At 38.3% G+C, this 24,236-nt stretch overlaps 1 protein-coding gene across 1 annotated transcript in view; it reads left to right on the top strand.

Moving 5' to 3' along the window:
• Positions 1-8,356: 8,356 nt before the first annotated feature.
• The window catches only part of LOC149840458 (TPD1 protein homolog 1-like), a 30,128-nt gene continuing 14,248 nt past the window's right edge, over positions 8,357-24,236 (top strand). The window contains exon 1 of the mRNA XM_090005075.1: positions 8,357-8,417. Coding sequence (XP_089861201.1) covers positions 8,357-8,417 — 61 coding nt within the window. The remainder of the gene's footprint in view (positions 8,418-24,236) is intronic.

Below are 24,236 nucleotides of genomic sequence, written 5' to 3'. Positions count from 1 at the left end.
TCAAGCTCTACAACTCATCAAGTTGAATGATGCTACCCACGCTGGGAGGAGCCCTCAGACCCCTCTTTTGTAAGGGTAAAAACTCTGAATCAGGCTCCACAACTCTTCAAGTTGAATGATGCTACCCACGCTGGGAGGAGCCCTCAGACCCCTCTTCTGTAAGGGTAAAAACTCTGAATCAGGATCCACAACTCATTTAGTTGAATGATGCTACCCACGCTGGGAGGAGCCCCCAAACCCTCCTCTTGTAAGGGCAAAAACTCTGAATCAGGCTCCACAACAGTCAATGTGCAGGTCAGTCGGTGCTTGATGGAGCAATGTAGGATCTTCTGCTGGATGTGCACAGAAGCATAAAGAAAAGAGAGAGTGAGAGTGAGAGGGTTGATGTTCATGGCCTCCTCCATGAGAGATTTCTTTCTCGGATAATCCTGCAGTGCAGAGACTGGGTCTTAAATAATCATCTTCGGGGCACTTAAGTCTTTACAACCACTCCTTTTCTAGAATCATCATTTTTTTTGGCACCAATGGAGGAGAGGGTACTTAAGTCTTTGCAATCGCATCAAACTCCAACGCTAATTAATGTTGACAAACATGGAAATATGAGATGCAAATGCTTAAATATGTGGTGCTTTTTGGGACCCCCGAGCATGAGATGCCCTGTTTGGGGGGGGGGGGGGGGGGTAACATATAACCTGCTTTGCTTTGTTGATAGGCAGGGCGCAACCCTACCCTATTTAGGGTCTTGACCCCCCCTTTTTTTTGAGCATTTGAATATATGGGTCAAGTTCTTACTTTTTACTTTTGGTAGCTCGCCCAATGGATCCTGCTCGTGCCTAGGAGTATGAGCCTTTTGTCACTTACACTTTGAGGCAACCGCAACCCTGAAACCCCCAAGATAGAAGAAACAAAAGAATAATGAACGAACAATTAATACTAAAATAAATATATATATATATATATATATATATATATATATGCTTTTAACTCAAAGATGCGGTTTCACGATCCTTATTCTTTTCTTTCTGTCATTCATTGCTTTTTGCTTTTGCTTTGCTACAACATTTTAGTGCACATGCTTCTGCTTTCTATCATTTACTGCTTTCGATCTTTACTTTATTATCACTCTTTACTGCATAGGATTTTTGCTTTCGCATTTACTGATTCTGTCTTTACTTTGCCATTGCGCTTTAGTGCACAAGTTTTTGCTTTCGTATTTACTGCTTCTGTCTTTATTTTGTCGTCACGCTTTAGTGTACATGCTTTTGATTTCACATTTACTACTTTTGTCTTTACCTTGCCGTTGTGTTAAGTGCACAAATTTGCATTTTGATACATGTGATTACATAAATGCAACCTCGTAGAGCGTGCAAGAGCGTACACTATTTTTGCTCTTTTTAAAAAAATATGAATTTACGTATAAATGCTATAGCCCCGATAAGAGGATTCTTTGCACGGATTCCAGCTTCTCGAGTATGCAACCTTACAAAGCAAATCTTTAAAGTATTGTGAGTTACGAAATTTGTAACAAGATTTCTCCATGTCGGTGCATTTGGGAGAAGTGTTTCAGATGCATGAAAAATTATGCAAGTTGTATTTCTATTTCAAAAGACTAAACATGTCAAAATGAGTTATTTACATCATGTCTTTGTGAAACTTTGTGTTGGGTTTTCTTTTGAGAAACCCATACCCCTCTCATTATAGTCATACTTTTAGACATATACGGTTTGTATGTACTACGATGAGTAGAATGACAAGTCTGTGGTAACCTCAAAACGTACGATGAACACTTTGTTGAAATCACATAAATAATGATGTTTCACCTTCATAGGCAAGATGCTCGTGTTGATTTAAAGGATCAGAGCATGTCAAATGTAAACTAAAATGATTACATTGTTTTTTTTACAACACATTAAAGCTGGGGTTTCTATATGAGAAACATATACCCTTCTCATCGTAGTCGTACTTTTAGATAAACACGACATGTTAGCACTACAATGATTGGATGAGAGATTTATGGTAACATTGCAACGTGCAAAGACACAATGTTGAAATAAAAATCACATAAATAGTGATGATTCACCATTACAAGTAAGATGATTAAGTGAGTTTGAAAGACCAGAGTATGCATAATGGGTCTTCAGTTAAATAAAACCAGACACATCCATTCACCCCACTGTTTTTCGTTAAGGGATAGGATGAGATGATATAAAAACTCTAATGAAAAGGTTGTTAACAACCACCCCTCGGACAAATGACTTGGTGTTCTCAGTCATCGGAGTTAGGGGATGAGACTACCAAAAATTATCTTAGGTGGTAGATCCCATAGACTTTTGAAGAAGTTGGATGGATCCCTTGCTACGTATGCTTTTGGAGAATTCTCTCTCAGTCACTAGCCAACCCCTTAGGAGCGGACTCAGCTAGCTATCTGGGATAACGAAAATGCATGGCATAATAAACTCCTCGAATTAGTCTCAGTTGTTTCTACGATTCATGCCTGTGCGTACCTGCATGTCAGCTAATATCGAAACAAAAGTTACCCTACTCACATTACTTGTTGAATTGTGCATCATGTATTAATTAACTGATTGTGCTAAAATTATCGTATTATTTATTGAATTATATACCATGTATGAATTTGATACATATGTTAGATATGTTCACATTACTTGCTGAATTACATATCATGTTTTGCACATGCTAGATATGTTCACATTATTTGTTGAATTATGTATCATGTTTGAATTAAATGCTTATGCTATATTTGATTCATATTGCCTTGTGCAAATACCAATTTTTCATGAAACTAATCAATTTTATGGGTAGAGATGATGATTAGGTCGGTACGACAAGTGATGGCACAATGACATGATGGTATCAAGATGTGACTCTTTTCTTGAGGTTTCGCTCCTGAGGACATTTTTGAAATCTTGCATAAGTATTTTCTTGAAATTTTTTATTTTATATAAACTCTAAATTATTAAAACTGCATTTCTTTTTAATCTATTTGGTTTTGAATGTACGGAGTTTCAAATCTGTTGTGTAAAGAAAAAAAGGTTTCTTAAGTAATACACTCAAGGTTCATTGACTTGTTTCAAAAATACCCTTTTTCGCTGAATTACTATTTAAAACTCTGATAAATGAATAATTACAATGCTTTTAAATTTTTCTAAAAAGTTACAAGTCTGGAATTTTTGGGGTGTTACAACTTAATATCAGAGCGACAGGAAAAATAGTGATTCTTGATCATCTGACATTTGCATCGCACTATAAGTATTATTGATTAAATTGTTTGATATTTATTTTGATTAAAGAAATATGTTTCGGTTTAGATTTTATAAAAGAAAATGATCGGATCAATAGATGCATTGACCAGAGCAGTTAAACAACTCCAAGCTGGTCCAGAACCTGGATCATAAGGTAGATGTGTTAGCTTGAAAAAGCACCATCCTAGGACGATGTGATAACCATCAAGCTCTCTCGGGTCAAATGTGCCTTCGAGACCTCGATGTTTGTAACTTTTATAGAAAGGTGAGCCATTCTGTAGAAGAATGTCACCTTAAACAAAGTCACAATAAAAAGTCTGTTGGAGATAGTGAGGATAGCAAACGTCGACCAGATAATGATGAAATACAAAGACCTCCATTCAAAAAACAAAAACAAGGTAGAAGAAACAAGTCATAACAACTGTCAAACCGAATATGCTCGAGGTGCAACTATGTTCATCATAAACAACCATGCCTCGAGACATTGTCTGTCTATATTACGAAAAGATGGGGCATTTCGCCCGAGTTTGTCACAAGAAGGCAACAGATTAGAAGAAACAAACCGCAGGTGAAGGTCAGTAACAACAAGAACAACCTCGATAGTAACCAGAAAGAGAAGTGTCTGGCCGCGTTTATGCCACCATGAGAGAACAATAAGAAAATAACGAATAAACACTTTAATAGTCTTAGGTTAAGACTTTTTTGTGTTTTAGTATGAAATTTGCCAAGACAAAAGTTCATCAATGAAGTCACGTATGAATTTTATTTAACCAAATTATTTGTTCAAAACCTTTCTCAGAAACTCATTATAAGTTGTTCTGATCACTTTAAACAACATATATATTTGGATACACATACATGTTATGCATCCTCATCACCCTCAATTAACTTAGACTACGATCCTTGTAGATAGCCTTTAAAGGAAATTTGGGGGATAAAATTATTTTTAATGAGGGTAGGAAGTAAAAGCCATATTTTTTATTCAAAAAAAAATACCGGACCAGGGTTTGATCCAGATCCAGAACTACCCCCCCCCTAAACACCCTCGTAGAGGAGGGTTTTCTTTAAATAGAAAACACAGATCCCCCTACGTCTCCCACCTCTATCCCCCTCGACAACCCCTGCTCTCCTCCTTCTCGCACTCACCTGTCGGAAACCCCCTTCGTTGACAACTCCTCATGGAACCCCTCTTGACGTCGGCGACACCAGCTGGCATCCTCCCATAGGCTCGAACCCCCTCTCTCATTCTCTCTCCTCAATGCCAACAACCCCAATCCAGTGAGCATCCCCCTACGCCGTGCCTCTCTCGAGTGAACTCGCTCTCTCTCTTATTTCTCTGTCCCTATTCTCTCTTCTCGCCTCCCTTCCCTCTTCCTCTCTCTCTGAGGCAAGGGAGGGGCATCGTCTCCCTCTCCGCTCCATGTATCCTCTCTCAAAGGACGGGGAGGGGCGCAACCCCCTCCCCTTGCGTTTTGATCAGGGGGAGTGGTGTCGTCCCCCTCCCCACTCCCTGTTTCCCCTCTCAGAGGATGGGGAGAGCGACAACCCCCTCTCCTTGGGTGCTGAGTCGTGGAGGGGGTGCCATTCCCCCCTCCTCGCTATCTTCTTCTTTTTCTTCTGCTTCTTTTCTTCTTGTTTTTTTTTTTGGCCGGCAGGCAAGGCCGACACCCCTACTGCCTCTCATTTTTTTGACAGGTAGGGGCGAAGCCCCTGCCTCCTCCTATTTTTCGGCAGGAAGGGGCTTCACCCTTGCCTCCTCTTCCTATTCTCTTTTTCTGTAAGGGAGGGGTGCCACCCCCTCCCTTTTTCTCTTTTTAACAGAAGAGGGGTGTTGCCCCTCCCCTTTTTTGTCAGGTCGACGATCGGGGGGGGGGGGGGGGTAGGGGTTGTGCCCCCTACCCCTTCTTTTGCCTTCAGCAGGTCGGCGAGCAGGGGGCGACTCGTGCCCCCTCCCTCTTCTGTCAGGTCGGCAGGCAGGGGTTGCGCCCCTGCCCCTTCTTTCTCTGTTGATCAGCGAGCAGGGGCTGCAGCCCTGTCCCTTCCTCTCTTTTTCGATTGATCGGCAGGCAGGGGAGCAACCCTGCCCTATTTTGGGTCTCGACCCCCTTTTTATTCCAAGCATTTAAGTATATGGGGTTAAGTTCTCACCTTTTACTTTTTACAGCTCGCGCAATGGATCTTGCTCATGCCTCGAGGTCCGAGCCTTTTGTCACTTACACTCAAAGGTGATTGCAACCTCGAAACCCCCCAAAGTAGAAGAAAGTTGCACAAAAAGACAATGAACGAACTAAATTAAACAAGTAATACTAAAATAGAAAAATAACAAATATATATATATATATATATATATATATATATATATATATATATATATATATATATATATATATACGCTTTTAACTCAAGAATGCAGTTTCGTGATCCTTGTCCTTTCATTTCTGTCATTTACAGTTTTCTTCTTTTACTTTGCTGGCGCGTTTTAGTGCACAGGCTTTTGCTTTCTGTCATTTACTGCTTTCGATCTTTACTTTGCCGCTGCTCTTTAGTGCACAGGCTTTTGCTTTCTGTCATTTACTGCTTTCGATCTTTACTTTGTCGCTGCTCTTTAGTGCACAGGCTTTTGCTTTCACATTTACTATTTCTGTCTTTACTTTGTCATCGTGCTTTAGTGCACAGGCTTTTGCTTTCGTATTTACTGCTTCTGTCTTTGCCTTGCTGCCGCGCTAAGTGCACAGGCTTGCATTTTGATACATGTGATTACATAAATGCAACATTGCAGGGCGCACAAGTGCGTATATCGTTTTTGCTCTTTAAAAAAAACACGAATTTACGTATGAATGCTACTACCTCAAGAGGAGGATTCCTTGCACAAATTTCGGCTTCTCGAGTACGCAGTCTTGCAAAGCAAAGCTTTTAAGTATTGTGAGTTGCAAAATTTGCAACTAGATTTTTTCAAGTTGGTGCATTTGAGAGAAGTGTTTCAGATCTATGGCGATCTTATATCATGCAAGTTGTATTTCTGTTTCAAAAGACTAAACTTGTCAAAATGAGTTATTTACATCATGTGTTTGTGAAACTTTGTGTTGGGTTTTCTTTTGAAAAACCCATACCCCTCTTATCGTAGTTGTATTTTTATAAAGATACTATATGTTTGTATTACAATGAGTAGGATGAAAGGTTTGTGGTAACCTCTAAACGTGCGATGAGAACTTTGTTAGAATCACATAAATAGTAATATTTCGCCTTCACAGGCAATATGCTCATGTTGGTTTAAAGGACAAGAGCATGTCAAATGTAAATTAAAATTATTACATCATTTCTTTCACAACATTTTAAATCTAGGGTTTCTTTATGAGAAACCTATACCCCTCTCATTGTAGTCATACTTTTAGATATGTACGACATGTTAGCACTATGATGATTGGGGAGGTGGTCACTAGGCCCATCTCGCAAGGGTGTTCAGGATTAGAGACTTGCACTGGTTCAACATAGCATTGTTGGCAAAATGGTGGTGGATGATTGCAACTGGCGACAAACCAGAAGTCTGCGTTGTTCAATATAAATATGATATACAAGGCTGGCCATGGAATTGGGTGGAGAGTTCAGAGTGTGCAAGAGCAAGTGGGAGATAGAAGACACAATTTTTTGGTGCGATGTCTGTGTGTAGACTGCCCTATTAGGTATTCATTTCCCGATCTCTCCCCCACGTTCATCAATTTTTGGGTGGTTGGTTCTTCATGAAAGAGCTAAAACAAATAACAATTTAAAGAGAATGAGGTTTCAGCTCGCTGGTTCTTCATGAAAGGGCCAAAATAGATAACAATTTAAAGCGATTGAGGTTTCAGCTCTCTATCAGATGTCACTTATGCACACAGGAAGAAGATATAAAACATTTGTTTGCTAAATGTAAATGGTTCAAAGATTTACATTTCAGGTTGCGCCGTTGCATGTGCCGGCATGACCTTTTTCTATCTCGTCATAGTGTTGTAGCCAGCAGAGGTTTTAATTGGTGAAGCTGGGTGTCAATCACTTGGCGATAGATATGGCTGCTCTGCAATGAGATAGTTTTTGAAGGGGCGGCCCCATGTCTACATTATTGGACATAATGAGTTTGGGTCCAACCCACAGGGTGACCCGGTTTGACATCCATTAGTGGGCCACATAATGGGGTTAGTGGGTGGGAGTTACGTGAATGTGGAGAGACCACATTCACGTAACTGCCTATTCCCATTATATAAGGGGGTAGGCTGCTACGAAGATGATGTGAGATTCGTATCTGTAAGCCTACCCAAATTCCGCATCCAGTATCGTGGTTTCAGGGTCCTGCTCACAGTTGACCTAAGGCTTGGGCTCATCGTGGGCATCGTTCGACTGAGGAGAATGCCGAATACCCTGCACGCACTATATGGCGAATACATGTACACTTTTTGTGTTTGTTTTACAGAAATCGCCAACATTGGGTTATGAGCCCACTAACATGCATTCTGCTGCATGTGTGGGGGCGTAGGGTGTTCTGACGTATTGCTGTGATTGTCGCTGTAGGGCGAATATAACAGATTGAGTCTGTCTGGCTCATTTGTATTCAGTACGTGGTCACCGGTGACTGCTGTCATGGGGCGACTGTCACCGTGAGGCGATAGCGTTTTTCGGCATCACATCCACAAAAACCTCTACCGTTGGGCGATGGGGTTCTTCGTCGGCGAAGTTGCTGTGGGGCGACAATCACCGGTGGCGATGGCCATCGTGGGGCGACAATCATCATCAGCAATGGTCGTCGTGGAGTTATAAACATCCCCGACGGCAGATCAGATCCATATATATATATATATATATATATATATATATATATATATATATATATATATATATATATATATATATATATATATATATATAAGGGAGGATCGTTGTATTACCTGTGGCCGTTGGACTGCAGGGAGGTTCTGTCAGCGCTGAGATCGCCGCAGGATGCATCGTCGGTGGGAGGGTGTGATCGTCAGAGTGCCTAAGATAGAAAATCTGGAAAGGGGTTTGAAACCCCCCTCTTTTTCCCTTTTTTGGTTCCCACGGCCGTCGGGCTGAGGTTTCGGCCGATGGTTTCTCGCAGAGAAGACGAGAACGTCGTGGATGATGGTGGCCTTGCCGGTGCCGCTGGTTGCCCGACGACATTGCCGATTTACCGACAACTCCGACGATTGTTATATAAAAAAAATCAAACCCTTACCTGTTTTTAGGGTGTCGCCAGAGGTGCGTCGCCGGGGGAGGTGACGGTCGCCGACTGGGCACTGACGTCGGTCGTCGTATGATGACGTGGGTCACCGTGGGGCGATGAAAAGGGGAGATGCTCTGCTTCTTCAGTCGATCATGGTCGATGGTGGTTCTGCCATGGTCGTCGGCAGATAGGGTGTCGCCAGAGGTGTATCGCTGGCAGAGGTGACCGTCGCCGGCTGGGCACCGACGTCTGAGTCTGATCCAGTTCAGACCGGGTCCACTTTGGACTCAGGTCCATTTCAGACCGGGTCTATTTTGGATCGGGTCAAACCCGGGTCTAGTTAAGATCGAGTCCAATCGAGGTTTCAGTTCGGACCGGGTTAGACCCGGGTCCATTTCGAACCGGGTCAGACCCGAGTCCAGTCCGGACTGGGTTAGACCCAGATCCTATTTGAATCAGATTGGATCCATGCTACTGTAGGATCCAGGCAATATTTGGCCTAAACCGGATCAGAAACTGATTTGGCCCTTTACGGGACCAGTTCAAAACCTTTTTTGATCGGTTCCTTCCAGTTTTTCACCGGTTCTGAGATGTTAAGACCTTGTTTTTTATAAATATAAGAAGATACATGGATTTTGGCATACTGTTATAGGGTTTTATGAACTGTTGTTCATATTTGATACCGGTTCATAAGGTTTAGAACCGGTTCGGACCCTTGGATGACCGATTTGGAGCCATTTTAGACTGGTTTGGGGTATTTTCTAACCGGTTCCTGCATGAGGACCCCGAGTTTTACCCATATGAGCATGTTTTTGTTATTTTTCATGCTTCATAAAGTGTTTATTCTATATGATGCATGACTTATGCATGTTAATTCATGTGTTTTGTGTTGGTTAAGTTGTGCATGATAGTTTTAAGCATGAATTATGACTAAATTCATGACAGTTAGTTTATGCATATTATTTGAAGCATAAACTTGTATTTTTGTCATAGATATACACGCATTTATATATGTGCATGGGTGTGCTCCATAATATAAATATATTTTCGGTATAAGATCTTGATTGACCGATTCATGTAATCACCAAAGTGATCTAAGTCATATTGATTAAGGATTTTTCAGACCGTATTAAGATTCATTATTATGATTGTGTGTGAATTTATGAAACATAGATTCTACCCAAAGGTAGATCGTTGTATTTGAAATTCATGCAAGGTGTAATAGTAGATGTGTATTCCAACCCATAAAGCATGTTCGTACCCAAATGTACAGTGCAGATACAATGCTGAATTGCCTCTGGTTACATGATCTGTTAGTTTCACCAGCTGAAGTTAATTCCTTTTGAATTGAAGAGACGGAGCAATTATGAGTATTGTCGTTTCCACTAAAGTGGATCGATAATGGTTTAACTATGCTTGTCTCAGAAAAGGTGAAAATAAAGAGTCTCACTTTTACCTTTTCAACTCGAGTTTTGACTAAGCAATAGTAGTAATGACTTTCCATTTTCGTTCCTTGTTGTATCAGGTTCCTTCCTTATCAACGGTTCTAGTAATATCCTTTTTCAGACGAATCTAACTTTTTAGATTTGAAAGAAATCGTCTTATTCACTTTGGGCTATATGAATTTAGATCTGAACCTTAGAATTGACGAACCTCCTACTCTTACAGAGCAGAGTACAACCGATTAGAAGGTTGCCTCTGAGAAGTAGGAGCGCTTGAACAGACTTAGCCTGTTGCTTTTGCAATCTCGGGTGGCTAAAAATATTCGAGGTGTCATTCCTCACTGTAGGATAGTGAAGGAATTTCTAGGAGCCATTGAAGCTCAATTCATCACTTCTAATAAGGCAAGGGCCAGTACACTTATGTCCAAATTAGTGTTTATGAAATATGCTGGTGACAGTCACATCGGACGACACATTTTGAAAATGAGGAATATTGCGACTCAATTGAATGACATGAAGTTCACCATCTCTGACTCCTTCTTGATCCATCTAATCTTAACCTTATTACCAATTGAGCATGAACCCTTCAAAATCTCCTACAACACACATAATGATGAGTGGTCTTTTAATGACCTTTTGGACAAGTGTGTTGAAGAAGAGAAGAGATTGAAGGGTGAGAGGGTGTCAAATGCACATATGGCCTCTCATAAGAATAAACAGAGGTCAAGGCCAAAGAAAAGCTCCTTCAAGAAGAAGAATCAGAAGAAAGCCACTGAGGAGAGTTCAAACTCTCAGGCGAAAGTTAAATCCCAGTCAGGAGGCTCTTCTATCAAGTGTTTTTTCTGCAAAAAGAAGGGGCATACGAAGGTGGATTGTTTGAAGTATAATAAGTGGATCGAAAATAAAGGTAATAAGTTATTCGTTTCTCATGAGTGCAATTTAATTCATGTTTCATTACATAGTTGGTGAATTGATTTTGCTGCCACGGTACACACTACCAACTCTTTACATGCATTTCTAAATAAGAGGAAACCAACAGAGCATGAGAGAAGCATCTTTTCTGGAAATAGGATGCGTTCGCATGTCAAGAACGTTGGGACCTACAGGATTGTGTTGGAGTCAGGATTCATATTGGATTTGGTCGATACATTCTATGTTTTATCCTATAGTCAGAACCTAATTTCAATTTCAAAACTTGATAAGTTTGGCTTTGTATTTAAATTTGAAAATTCCAAACTTATTATTATGAAAAATTCAATGAATATAGGTTCTGCATATATGTGTGATGTTTTGTATCGATTAAGAACCAAATTTCAAATTCAGGAATTTCACTCCATTGAGAACACAATGATTGACAATAAACGTGGCCTAAAGGATAATCAATCATATTTGCTTTGGCATCGAAGGTTAGGACATATCTCGAAAGAGAGAGTCCAAAGACTCGTGAAAGAGAGAATTCTTGGATCCCTTGTTTTTACGAATATGGAGCCATGTGTTGACTGCATAAAGGCTAAGCAGTCTAACACGTATATGAAAGATGTCAAACACAATAATGGAAAGTTAGAAATAGTGTATACGAATGTGTGCGACCCTTTTTTTTCACCGTGTTATACGAGTGAAAAGTATTTTGTCACATTTATAGACGATTACTCATAGTATATGTATCTCTACTTATTATTTGAAAAATTAGAAGTCTTTCAGGTTTTTAAGGACTTCAAGAAAGAAGTAGAGAAGCAAACCGATACAATTATTAAGGTTGTCAGGTCTGATAGAGGTGACGAATATTATGGTCATTTCACTAAGATCAGACAAAAGGAAGGGTCATTAGCGTGGTTTCTAAAAGAGAGAAACATTGTACCTCAGTATATCATGCCTGATAGTGCTTACCAGAATGGTGTAGCTGAAAGGAGAAACTGTACGCTTAAAGAAATGGTTCATGTGATGTTGAATCACTCAAATCTTCCTTTGACCTTGTGGGGGTAAAGCTCTTAGGACAACAATGCATATTTTGAATAAGATTCCTACAAAAGTTGTTCAAAAGACTCCTTACAAGTTATAGATAGGTAGAAAACCTTCTTTGTCATATATGCACATATAGGGATGTCCGACAGAAGCTAAATTATATAACCCATATATAAAAGCCTTTGATCCTAGGACAACTAGTGGTTTCTTTATTAGTTATCCAGTGAGGTCAAAGGGCTTTAGGTTTTATTGTTCATCTTATACACCACAGATAGTGAAAACAGATAAAGAAAGATTTCTTGAAAATGGTTCTGTTGGGATAGATGTGTCTCAAAATATTAATTTTGAGGAAATGCAGGATTCAGGTTTCTCACCTGCTAAGGATAAAGACCCGATTTTTCCTATTATTATCCCTTCGAATAATGTAAGAGAAAGTCCGATCAATGAACATCAATCCCAACTAGATTCGATTGTTGATGAGGATATACAATAACAATAGAATATATAGGCTCATTTTGAACCACCTATAGCACTTGTATGAAGGACCACCAGAATCAAGAAATCTGCTATCCATCCGGACTATGTGGTGTATTTACAAGAGTCAAATGATTTCATAGACATTGATGAAGATCCCTTCATATTTGCAGAAGCCATTGAAAGTGAAATATCAACATATTGAATCAATGCCATGAAAGAAGAACTTGACTCTATGACAAAAAAACAAGTGTGAGATCTTATACCTTGACCTGATGGAGTTAGACATGTTGGTTGTAAATGGGTCTATAAGACCAAAACAGACTCTAAAGGTCATGTGAAGAGGTACAAAGCTAAGCTTCTTGTAAAAGGTTTCACACAGATAGAGGACATTGATTATAATGAGACTTTTTTTTCTGTTTCAAATAAGTAATCGTTGAGGATAATTATGACTCTCGTAACTCATTTTGATTTAGAGTTACATCAAATGGATGTGAAAATTGCCTTCCTGAATGGGGATCTGGATGAGGAGGTATACATGCAACAACCTTCTGGTTTCAGTATAGATGACTCAAATAACTTAGTTTGCAAATTTAATAAGTCAATTTATGGACTTAAATAGGCCTCTCGCCAGTTGTATAAAAAGTTCAATCAGGTAATTATGAACTTTGGATTTACTGAAAACATTGTTGATTAGTGTATTTACATAAAGACTAGTGGGAGTAAGTTCATAATTTTAGTTTTATATGTTGATGAGATTCTTCTTGCAACTAATGATTTGAGTCTATTACATAAAACAAAAGATTTTCTTTCCTCTCATTTTGATATGAAGGACATAGGTGAGGCCACTTATATCCTTGAAATCGAGATCCGTCATAACAGAACTAAGGGTGTCCTTGGCATCTCTCAGAAATCCTATATCTTTAACGTTCCTAAAATATATGGGATGGAGAATTGTTCTCCTGGTTCAACACCTATAGTGAAAGGGGATAAATTGAGCTTAAAGGATTGTCCTCAAGATGATATTGCGAAGGCTCAGATAGATGATGTTCCATATACTTCGGCAGTTGGGAGTTTGGAGTACGCACAGACCTGCACTCAACCTGATATAGCATTTGTTGTAGGAATGCTTGGTAGATATTAGTCAAATCCAGACATTGCACACTGGAAGGCAGCAAAGAAGGTCATGCATTATTTACAAGGAACAAAAGACTATATGTTGACCTATAGGAAAGTTGGTCACCTAGAGGTCATTGGATACTCTGATGCAGACTTAGAAGGGTGTATTGATAGTAAAAAATCTACTACTTGATACATTTTCCTACTAGCAGGTGGTGTTGTCTCATAGAAAAGTGAAAAACAGTCTACCACTGCTGCTTATACTATGGAGGCAGAATTTATTGCTCTATATAAGACTTCGTCACAAGCCATTTGGATAAGAAACTTCATTATAGGTCTTGGTATTGTGGACTTCATTGTGAGACCACTAAAGATCTTTTGAGATAATGAAGTAGCCATGTCCTTTTCAAATAACAACCAAAGATCAACATTGTGTCAACACATAGAGTTAAAATATTTTATTGTTAAAGAAAAGACTGAAAATCATCTGGTATGTATTGATATAATTGGGACAAAGGAAATGACTGTGGATCCTCTTACTAAAGGGCTAGCATCAGGATTGTATTCCAAACATATAAAGGGGATGGGTCTTTTTTATTCCTTCTGATGTATGAGAATACATTTTGTGATCACATTTGTGTGTATTTGATTCTCTATGGCTTTGTAAATTATTGATTTTATATAAATGATCTCTCATATGGGTTAGAGAGAATAGCATAATAACAATATTAAATGACTAATAAAATAGGTAAGAGACCAACCTATTCATAAAAGTAATTTCTACATGCCTAAGTACTAAAGGTGAATTATAGTGTAGTACATAAGAATATAACATTTCATAAAAGAGTGTTCATCTCCATGACTCATATGATTCATCTTTGTGATAAAGGGTGGCGTGTGAAGAATTAAATCGAGATAACGGTATACACCTCAATTTATTACACTTTTGATGTGAATGGGTAAGTGGGAGAATGTTGGACATAATGAGTTTGGGTCCAACCCACAGGGTGACCCAGTTTGACAACCATTAGTGGGCCACATAATGGGGTTAGTGGGTGAGAGTTACGTGAATGTGGAGAGACCACATTCACGTAACTGTCTATTTTTTCCATTATATAAGGGGGTAGGCTGCTACGAAAATGATGTGAGATTCGTAGTTGTAAGCCTACCCAAATTCCATATCCAGTACCGTGGTTTCACGGTCCTACTCATCATCGACCTAAGGACTGGGCTCATCGTGGGCATCGATCGATTGAGGAGAACGCCAAATACTCTGCACGCGCTCTATGGCGAATACATGTACGCTTTCTATGTTTGTTTTACAGAAATCGCCAAGATACATAAGTTCCACTACAGGCTCTGAGCAACTGGTTTTTTGGAAATGAATGTAGGCCCAGGATTTATGATTTACTGCTGTAATATATAATTGTGTCAGAGTGTTACCTTATTAATAAATTGCCTTTTTTTAATAAAAAAGTGTTTTTTTTCTGAAATAAGACTTGTGTCGTGTCGTCCTTCGCAGGGGTCATGCAAATTTGTGTTTTGACTTATCATTTGATCTGACCTTTTTGAAAATCGATATATTTTGGAGGGCCATCTAACGCCCTAATATATATATATATACACACACACACACACGAGTCACTGGAACATGAGAACCGAAAATATGAGAACTAATGTGAACCATGATTTTCATGATTTTTTTGTTCTTTTTTCTTGAATCTAAACATAAGGATGCAATCTATATGCTTGGTTTTAAAAGTACACGCTCTTGAATCATCCGATTTTGATGCATAAACAAATTTTTTAAGGCTTTAAAATCAATGACTCATAATATTAATAAATATTCAAGTATTCAAAAACCACAGTTTTCATAAAAAATACACGATTCAATGATTGATTCCTAGCAAATTCACCATGTCAAGCACATCCACGTGGTGGAATTTGCAAAAAATAGTTTTGAAAATCCCCATATTTCTAATTCTCATATTCTAGTGACTCTCTCTCTCTCTCTCTCTCTCTCTCTATATATATATATATATATATATATATATATATATATATATATATATATATATTGAGAAAGAGAGAGAGAGTTGGCGTCTTTATATTTTGAAAAAGGTTTTAAATCAGCCATGTCTAATCCAGCACTGCTCATCAGACCAAGATGAATAAGAAAAAGAGCACATGTGGAGTTAGGTTGCGGAAGGTGACATAGTTGGCTGAAGGCAGAGGTGGCATCGTTGGCGTAGTGGAAGGTGACCTGCTCCTTGTAGCAGATGGCTCCCCTATGCCGAGGCGGCAGCGGTCATCGTCCAGCTTCAATATGATGATGGGATCAATGGGCTCGGAATTATAAAAGTTGGGGCAACACAACATGACGTGGCCTGAATGCAGGTGCAGTTGCTCTCCAACACCAGGTTGAGATCAAAGGAGCGGCTAAGTGCCATCGCTAGGTGACACTAGCCAATCACATGACAGAATTGCATGGAGCCCACGGTTATAGTGTGCAAGCCCCACATAAAATGCTGTAATATGATTGGTTGTTTCAAATAACCGTAGCACTTAGCCGCTCCCTGGATCCCCTCTCCTCCAGCACCGCCGATTGCCCTTGAATCTTCTGCCCTGTCTTTACTTTAGATATTGTCAAGCTCGTAGGCTTTTCACAAACTCGTTGCTCTTGACCCCTCGCTACAAAAAGTTAACCTTTGCAGATAAATACCGAGAAAAGCCCAACTCACTCACTTACAAGCTCATTAATGTAAAAACCTTATATGACTTTTTTTTTGTTATAATCCAAGAGAAAACCCTCATCACTGACCGCACCTTGGCTGGCCTCTGGTTGATAAAACTTCGGAGGTGACATCAGAATTACACCTAGCTTCAATCTTGAAGGTAAGGGATGCCACTTGTGGATTTCGAACTTGGTGACACTCAGAAGTCACCCCTACCACATGAGCAGAGCCCTTGTGGCCTTATACGACCCTTGCCACTCAAGTACACCCAACTTCAGCCTCATGGGAAGGGACTTATATTCGTGGGTTTTGAACAGGTGACATCCCTTCAACTTTGTGCCCATACCAGATGAGTGGATCCCTTGTAGGCCCAACACTCATTAGGTGTTCTGTGAATGTGAAGAGAGAGAGAGAGAGAGAGAGAGAGAGAGAGAGAGAGAGAGAGAGAGAGAGAGGTTTACCATGGGCAAAGGATGAGAAAAGCAAGCATGGCGTGGTGAGAAGCCATTGTTGATTGTTGTATTGGTTTTCTCTTTTTTCTTTGTTTGGTGTGTGTGTGTGTGTGTGCGCGGGGGAGAAGCCATTGTTGATCATAATAATGAAATAAAAATTGTTTTCTCCATTAAATATTTTTTATTTTGCCATAAAAACCAAACAACTTTGCCATTATATGTTATAATGGGTCTTATTGCATCATTATTGGCCCTTAAATCTGACGGTTTTCGTAATGGAAGTGAGATGTGGGGAGATTTGGGCCATTAATCGTCGTTCTTAAGATGACAATGTGATTAATGGCCGATTCTTTTAGAGAAGAAAGGAAAAAGAAACCTATTAAATCCAAATAATTAGACCTTTGTTGGCGAATCCCTGTAAAATCAACAATGACAGGAAGCGTACCTGAATTCGCCATAGTTCGTGTAAGTAATTCGGCGTTCTCCTCAGCCGGTCGATGCCCACAATGAGACCAGGCCTTAGGTCGACGGTGAGCAGGACCCTTTCAACAACGTCCGAATACGGAACAAAATTTTGGCAGGGAAATGCTACAAGTCTCTCATCATCCTAGTAGCCCCTAATCCCTTATGTATAATGGGAGATTAGGTAGTTACGTGAATGTGGTCTCTCCACATTCACGTAACTCCCACCCACTATCTCCATTACATGGCCACTAACGTGACCCACTAATGGGTGTCAAACCGGGTCATACTGTGGGTTAGACCCATAACCCAAAATGTCCAACATTCTCCCACTTGACCCATTGACACCAAAAGTGTACTAAATCGAGGTGTATACCATTATCTCGATTTAATTCTTTATGTGGGTTCACATGCCACCCTTTATCACAAGGATGAATCGTATGAGTCAAGGATATGAACACCCTTTTATGAAATGTCATATTTCCATGTACTATGCTACAATTTACCTTCAGTGCTTAGGCATGTAAAGAAATTACCTTTATGAATATGTTGGTCTCTTACCTATTCTATTGGTCATTTAATATTGTTATTCTGCCATTCTCTCTAACCCATATGAGAGATCCTTTATGCAAGATCAACAATAACACAAAACCTTAGAGAATCAAAACATAAACACAAATGTGATCACATAATGTATTGTCATACATCAGAAGGAATAAAAAAGACCCATCCCCTTTACATGTTGGGAATACAATCCCGGTGCTAGCCCTTTAGTAAGGGGATCCACAGTCATTTCCTTCGTCCCAATTGTATAAATACATACCAGATGATTCTCAGTCCTTTCTTTAACAACAAAATATTTTAACCTCATGTGTCGACACGATGTTGAGCTCTTGTTGTTATTTGAAAAAGACACGGTTGTTTCATTGTCACAAAAGATCTTTAGTGGTCTCTCAATAGAGTCCACTATACCAAGACCCATAATGAAGTTTCTTATCCAAGTGGCCTATGACGAAGTCTCGTATAGAGCAATGAATTCTGCCTTCATGGTATGAGCAGCAGTGGTAGACTGCTTTCCACTTCTCCATGAGACAACACCACCCGCTAGAAGGAAAATGTATCCAGTAGTGAATTTTCTACTATCAATACACCCTCCTAAGTCCGCATCAGAGTATCCAACGACCTCTAGGTGGTCAGCTTTCCTGTAGGTCAACATATAGTCTTTCGTTCCTTGTAAATAGCGCATGACCTTCTTCGCTGTCTTCCAGTTCGCAATGCCTGGATTTGACTGATATCTACCAAGCATTCCCACAACAAATGCTATATCAGGTCGAGTGCAAGTCTGCGCGTACTGTAAACTCCCAACTGCTGAAGCATATGGGACAACATCCATCTGAGCCTTCGCAATATCATCCCGAGGACAGTCCTTTAAGCTCAATTTATCCCCTTTCACTATAGGTGCCGAACTAGGAGAACAATTCTCCATCCCATATCTTTTAAGAACCTTAAGGATATAGGATTTCTGAGATAGGCCAGAGACACCCTTAGTTCCGTTACAACGGATCTCGATTCCAAGGACATAAGTGGCCTCACCCATGAATTTCATATCGAAATGAGAGAAAAGAAAGTCTTTTGTTTCATGTAAAAGACTCAAATCATTAGTTGCAAGAAGAATATCGTCAACATATAAAACCAAAATTATGAACTTACTCCCACTAGTCTTAATGTAAATACACTGATCAACAATGTTTTCAGTGAATCCAAAATTCATTATTACCTGATTGAACTTCTTATACCACTGGCGGGAGGCCTGTTTAAGTCCATAAATTGACTTATTCAATTTGCAAACTAAGTTATTCGAGTCATCTATACTGAAACCAGGAGGTTGTTGCATGTATATCTCCTCATCTAGATCCTCATTCAGAAAGACAGTTTTCACATCCATCTGATGCAGCTCTAAATCAAAATGAGCTACGAGGGCCATGATTATCCTTGAAATTTCACTAGAGGGGGGGTGAATAGTGAAATAGTATATAGATCGATAAATTAAAAATATAATGCAATAAATGCACAACACATAAACACATAATTTATACTGGTTCGGTCAAAACCCTGACCTACATCCAGTCCCCAAGAAAACCACTTGAGCTTTCCACTATAACATCCGAGTCACTGGATAAATAGTACAACACCCTCTTCCTCAGAGGCCTTCTTCTCTCAACAGAGAAGGGGCACACCCTCTTCCACAGAGGTCTTCTTCTCTCAACAGAGAAGGACAACACCCTCTTTCACAGAGGTCTTCTTCTCTCAACAGAGAAGGGCAACACCCTCTTTCTCAGAGGTCTACTTCTTTCAATAAAGAAGGAAAACAGTGAATAACAGAAAGTTACAATACTTCCTATAGAACCTTCAGAATGATATGAATGCACGAATGAAGGATTCTCAGAATGTTCTGTTCTTTTCACTCAGAAGATACTCTTTGTCAAAGAGTTATTCTTGACTTTTTCTCTTTCTTTTCTCTTTCTTTTTCTAGGCTCTCTTTCAGATATCGAATATGAATTTTTCTCATTGTAAGCTCACATGTCCATTCCTTGTCTGAATAGTTTATTTGAGTGTGTTTATATAGCTTTAAAAAAGTAGTCGTTACTTTTTTGAAATCGTAGTCTTTTTGAGATGTGAAATGTCATGTCATTTCAAAAAACATCTTTAGAGAAATTCGAGAAAGTCTTCTTTCCATAAAAGTAAAATATAGGGTACAATAGTCGTTGTAATATTTTAGGTAATATATATTTTATGAAAAAAGTCTATTTCTTACAATAGTACATTGAACGTTGGATTGTAGGCTGTCATGTAGTTTTGTCTTTATCCTAATTAATGATTTGTGGTACATAAGTACTTCTTTACTTTAAATGAGTGTAAGTACAATAAATGCTTTGATATATTTATTTGTACATAGTCATATCAAGAGTTTTCTTTATGATGTGTTTTTCAATGTCTACAGAGAGAATGAAGACTTTAAACAAGTCGGCATTCTTGAGAAGGATATTAGAGGAGGTATTAAATGCTATACAAAGAGAATGATGACTTCAAGTAAGTCGACATTCTATGGGTTTGTAAAAAGGTAACTAGAGTCTTTTCAACATGTATTATATTTGTTTTTCTTTGTGTAGCCGATTTTTATGTTTTGTCTTTTTCCTACACATTTGAAATCATTTCATTTAAAAAGGTAACTAAAGTCTTTTCAACAAGTATTATATTTGTTTTTCTTTGTGTAGCCAATTTCCATGTTTTGTCTTTTTCCTACTTTTGAAATCATTACTTTTCAAGTTGTCTTGTATATGATAGAAGGTACAATTATTGCTTTTTGAAATCATGAATAATATCATGTCAAAATACCTTTTCCATAAAGGTTTTGTAAGAAGGTACAATTATTGGTTTTAAAAAAAGGAGCTTTTTGAAACTATCGTATACTTTTATAAAATAGCTTTTATGAATGAGTATGTAATATGCAATATGCATGCTTCTGAAGGTTCTGTTACATATGACTCTAAAGAAGAAAAAAATCTTCAACTTGAGGTAGCCGATCCCTTTAGACGGTCTTTAGAAATGCATGGCTCAACAAGCTTTTTCTTCAAGGAGTATGATTGCACCATAGTTGTACTTGAACAGGAGGTCTCCATCCTTTTTGAGTGAGATATCCTTGCATCAAATACTCGTTAGATATATGGCAAAACATATCCAGTCATAATATAACATTTTTCAAGAAGACATATTATCATATCATATGAAATCAAATAAGATAGTGTATCATATTATGTGACATCAAAACAGAGTTTCTCAACATTCTTCCTCTTTTTGATGATGACAAAATATGCTCCCCTGTCAAAAAGACATTATGCATAGAAATAATAATATCATAAAACTATTGAAAAAATGTTAAAGAGAGTATTTTTCTCCAATAATGGAGACAGGTTTTTCTCCCCCTTTGTCATGGACAAAAAGGAAGGGATCAGAGTAAGCAGAGTTATTACAGACCAAAAAAAAATAAAGTTATTACAGTCCAAAAAAAAGTTTATTTTGAGCCGAAGGAAGGGTGAAACTTTCAGAGTAAAGCATCTTGGCCGAGTTGTAATGAAGCTTGATTCTTTAGAAGGAGATCTTGGGTGTTCTGGACATTGACAAGAGCTGAGAAGATGTCAAGGTCAGAAGTTGCTGCTTGATCTGCTTCTTGAGGGCCTTCATCGTCAGAGTTTAGGTGAGAGGACTCTTCTTCATGGAGAGAGGAGTCATCAATTATATTGTTTGAGTAGTAGACGACATCTGTTGCAAGAGGAATCTGGAAGAATTCAAGAATGAGTGTGATGAAATATCCGAAGGGAAGAGACTTAAAAGAACGAAAGTTGATCATGTTGTGGAAGATGACACTAGACCAGTTGATGGGAAAGGCAGAGAAGATGGCATAAAGAAGAAGGGAGACTTCATTTGCAATAAATCCCCTAGAGGACGACTTGGGGACGAGATTGGAGGAAAGAATTTTGGACAACACTAGAGCATGAGGTTGGAGATTGCTCTCATGCCATGGGAAGTGAGTGGAGCGAGTGGAGAGGAGGATTTTCTGAAACACAGAGTGGTCGAGAGGAACAATGTTGGGAAGCTCAATACCGTAAGAAGAAATATTCAAAATGTTGCCTAACTGAGATATGTCAAAGGAGAAAATTTTTCCATGTACCATGGAAGTGATAGAAGAGTGATCATGGTCGATAGAAAGGTTGGTGTAGAAAACTTTGATAAGGTGAGGATAGATGGGCATTTGTTTTGGAGAGGCTAGAACATGAATAAGTTCAGAAAGAGAAGTTTGTAAGTCAAACGCTGGAAAGGCTTCAAGGTGAACCAAGCTGTCTGGTAGGATTGTCAAGGATTTTATGGAGTGATAAGTGTGAATGAGATCCAGAAATCTCAACTCCGAAGCTTGGAGTAAGTCGAATGTGCAAGAGAAAGCCATTGCAAGAGCTTGGAAGGAGTAAGAGTCTGTAAGAGAATAGAGATATTCATGGGGAATGAGAGATGAATCAATCTATTAAATAGAAGGAGAAAAGTAATGGTGATAAAAAATGAATGACATTGGAAGTGAAGGATTTTTAGATTTTAGCTGAAAGAGGAAATGCGTGAGTTGAAAATAAAGAGGCTTGTGAATGACAAATCAAATCAGTTGTTGGAAGATAGTGTATTGTATGTTAAGAAGGACAAAGTTTTGAAAATTTTCTATATAGAGAAAGGTTTACTATGGGGGAGTTTGTCGAAGTTTGAGATACATCATGTATTGAGTATGGAGTGTCTTAATAAACTCAAGAGAGTGAATGTTTCAAGGATTTTAAAGATTTCGTGAAGATCATGTAAGAGAAGTTATAGAGTGAATAATGGCCTAATAAAACAAACAACTTTTCAAAAATATATTTTATGTGAAAACATTTCAAATTCGTGAAGAAAGAGTTTGGAATAGGACAAACAGGAATATATGAGGAGATGCAATAATTTCTTATTTAAGAAGACTATATTTTTGGTATGCGTGGAAGGAGTGTGAATAGTTATAAAGGACAATAATCACTTGATGTTAGACATGAAATGAAGTTTTTCTAAAGGACATGATTTTAAAGAATCTCGATTGGAGAGAGAGATATAAAATATATGAGGAGGTCATGGTCACGGATGGAGAGTCACTTTGTATGAGATAGAGAGAGAGAGAGGGAAGAAAAGTGTAAGTTGTCAAAAAGGAGATAATATTTTTTCATAAAGGGTGTGAAAGGTGAAAGGACGATAGTTGATTGTTCTTAAGCAATGATATAATAGATGATATAGTAAAAAAAAATTACGTGAAATATAACAACTTAAAAGGTGGTAAAACAAATAGGAAAGATAATCACTCAAATTTTTTATATAAAAGGTATGAAGATTTTAGTGAAGTGTATTTTTTGAGGAAAGTTCATGAAAGAGAGTATATTGCATGAATATGAAAAATAGAATAAGTGAGGAATACAATATCATGTTTGAAGATAGGCTAGCTTATCGTAAGAGAGGTTTTCACTAGAAGACAAAAAGTAATAAAAGGTGTTATGAGATGAGTGATGTGAACAATGTCATGATAGCTTTACTTAATATTAATTTTTCTTATGGATATGAGTGAAAATGAAATAGGACAAGGAGTTATTATTGATGTGTACTTGAAAGATGACAAGTTGAAAGACATAAAGAATGTGTCATGATGAATGTGTTTTTATGAGTGTTTAGAGTATACGTGAATATAGAGACATAGTTTAACCTTTTAAAAATATAAATATGAGAAATCGATAAGAATGAAACCGAATAAAATAAAATTTTAATAGAACTCATAAGATGTTTTAGTCTTAGTAGGTGAGATTAATTATAAGTCACTCAGTTTGCATATTCCTAAATCTCTTCGAATTCGTGTAAAGTCTTCATGTTTTAATGGTTTAGTAAAGATGTCTGCTAACTGTTGATTAGTGGGTATGAATTCGAGTTTAATTATGTTGTTTAAGACTTGTTCTCTTAAGAAGTGGTGTCTTATTTGAATATGCTTAGTTCGTGAGTGTAAAATAGGATTTTTAGATAGGTTTATAGCACTAGTATTATCACAGAAAATAGTTGTATTTTCAAAATTTAAACCAAAATCTTTCAAAGTTTGTTTCATCCAGATAACTTGTGTACAAGCTAGGCTAGCAACAATGTATTCAGCTTCAGTAGTTGATAAGGATACACAGTTTTGTTTCTTACTGAACCATGAAACTAGTGAGTGCCCTAGCATATGACATGTTCCACTTGTGCTTTTTCTGTCAGATTTACTTCCAGCAAAGTCAGCATCGCTGTATGAGATTAGATCAAATGTAGAGGATTTTGAATAGAATAATCCAAAATCAACTGTGTCTTTTAAATATCTCATTATTCTTTTTACAGCTTTAAAATGTGATTCTTTTGGATTTGACTAAAATCTAGCACACAAGCAAACACTGAACATAATATCTGGACGGGTAGCAGTTAAATACAGAAGTGATCCTATCATACCTCGATATACCTTTGTATCAACAGACTTACCATCTTCA

The sequence above is a fragment of the Nuphar pumila genome, chromosome 4 (genome assembly GCF_984573655.1).
Source record: "Nuphar pumila chromosome 4, dmNupPumi1.hap1.1, whole genome shotgun sequence".
In the NCBI taxonomy this organism is placed as follows: domain Eukaryota; kingdom Viridiplantae; phylum Streptophyta; class Magnoliopsida; order Nymphaeales; family Nymphaeaceae; genus Nuphar; species Nuphar pumila.
This window is presented reverse-complemented; position numbering and strand designations above follow the sequence as displayed.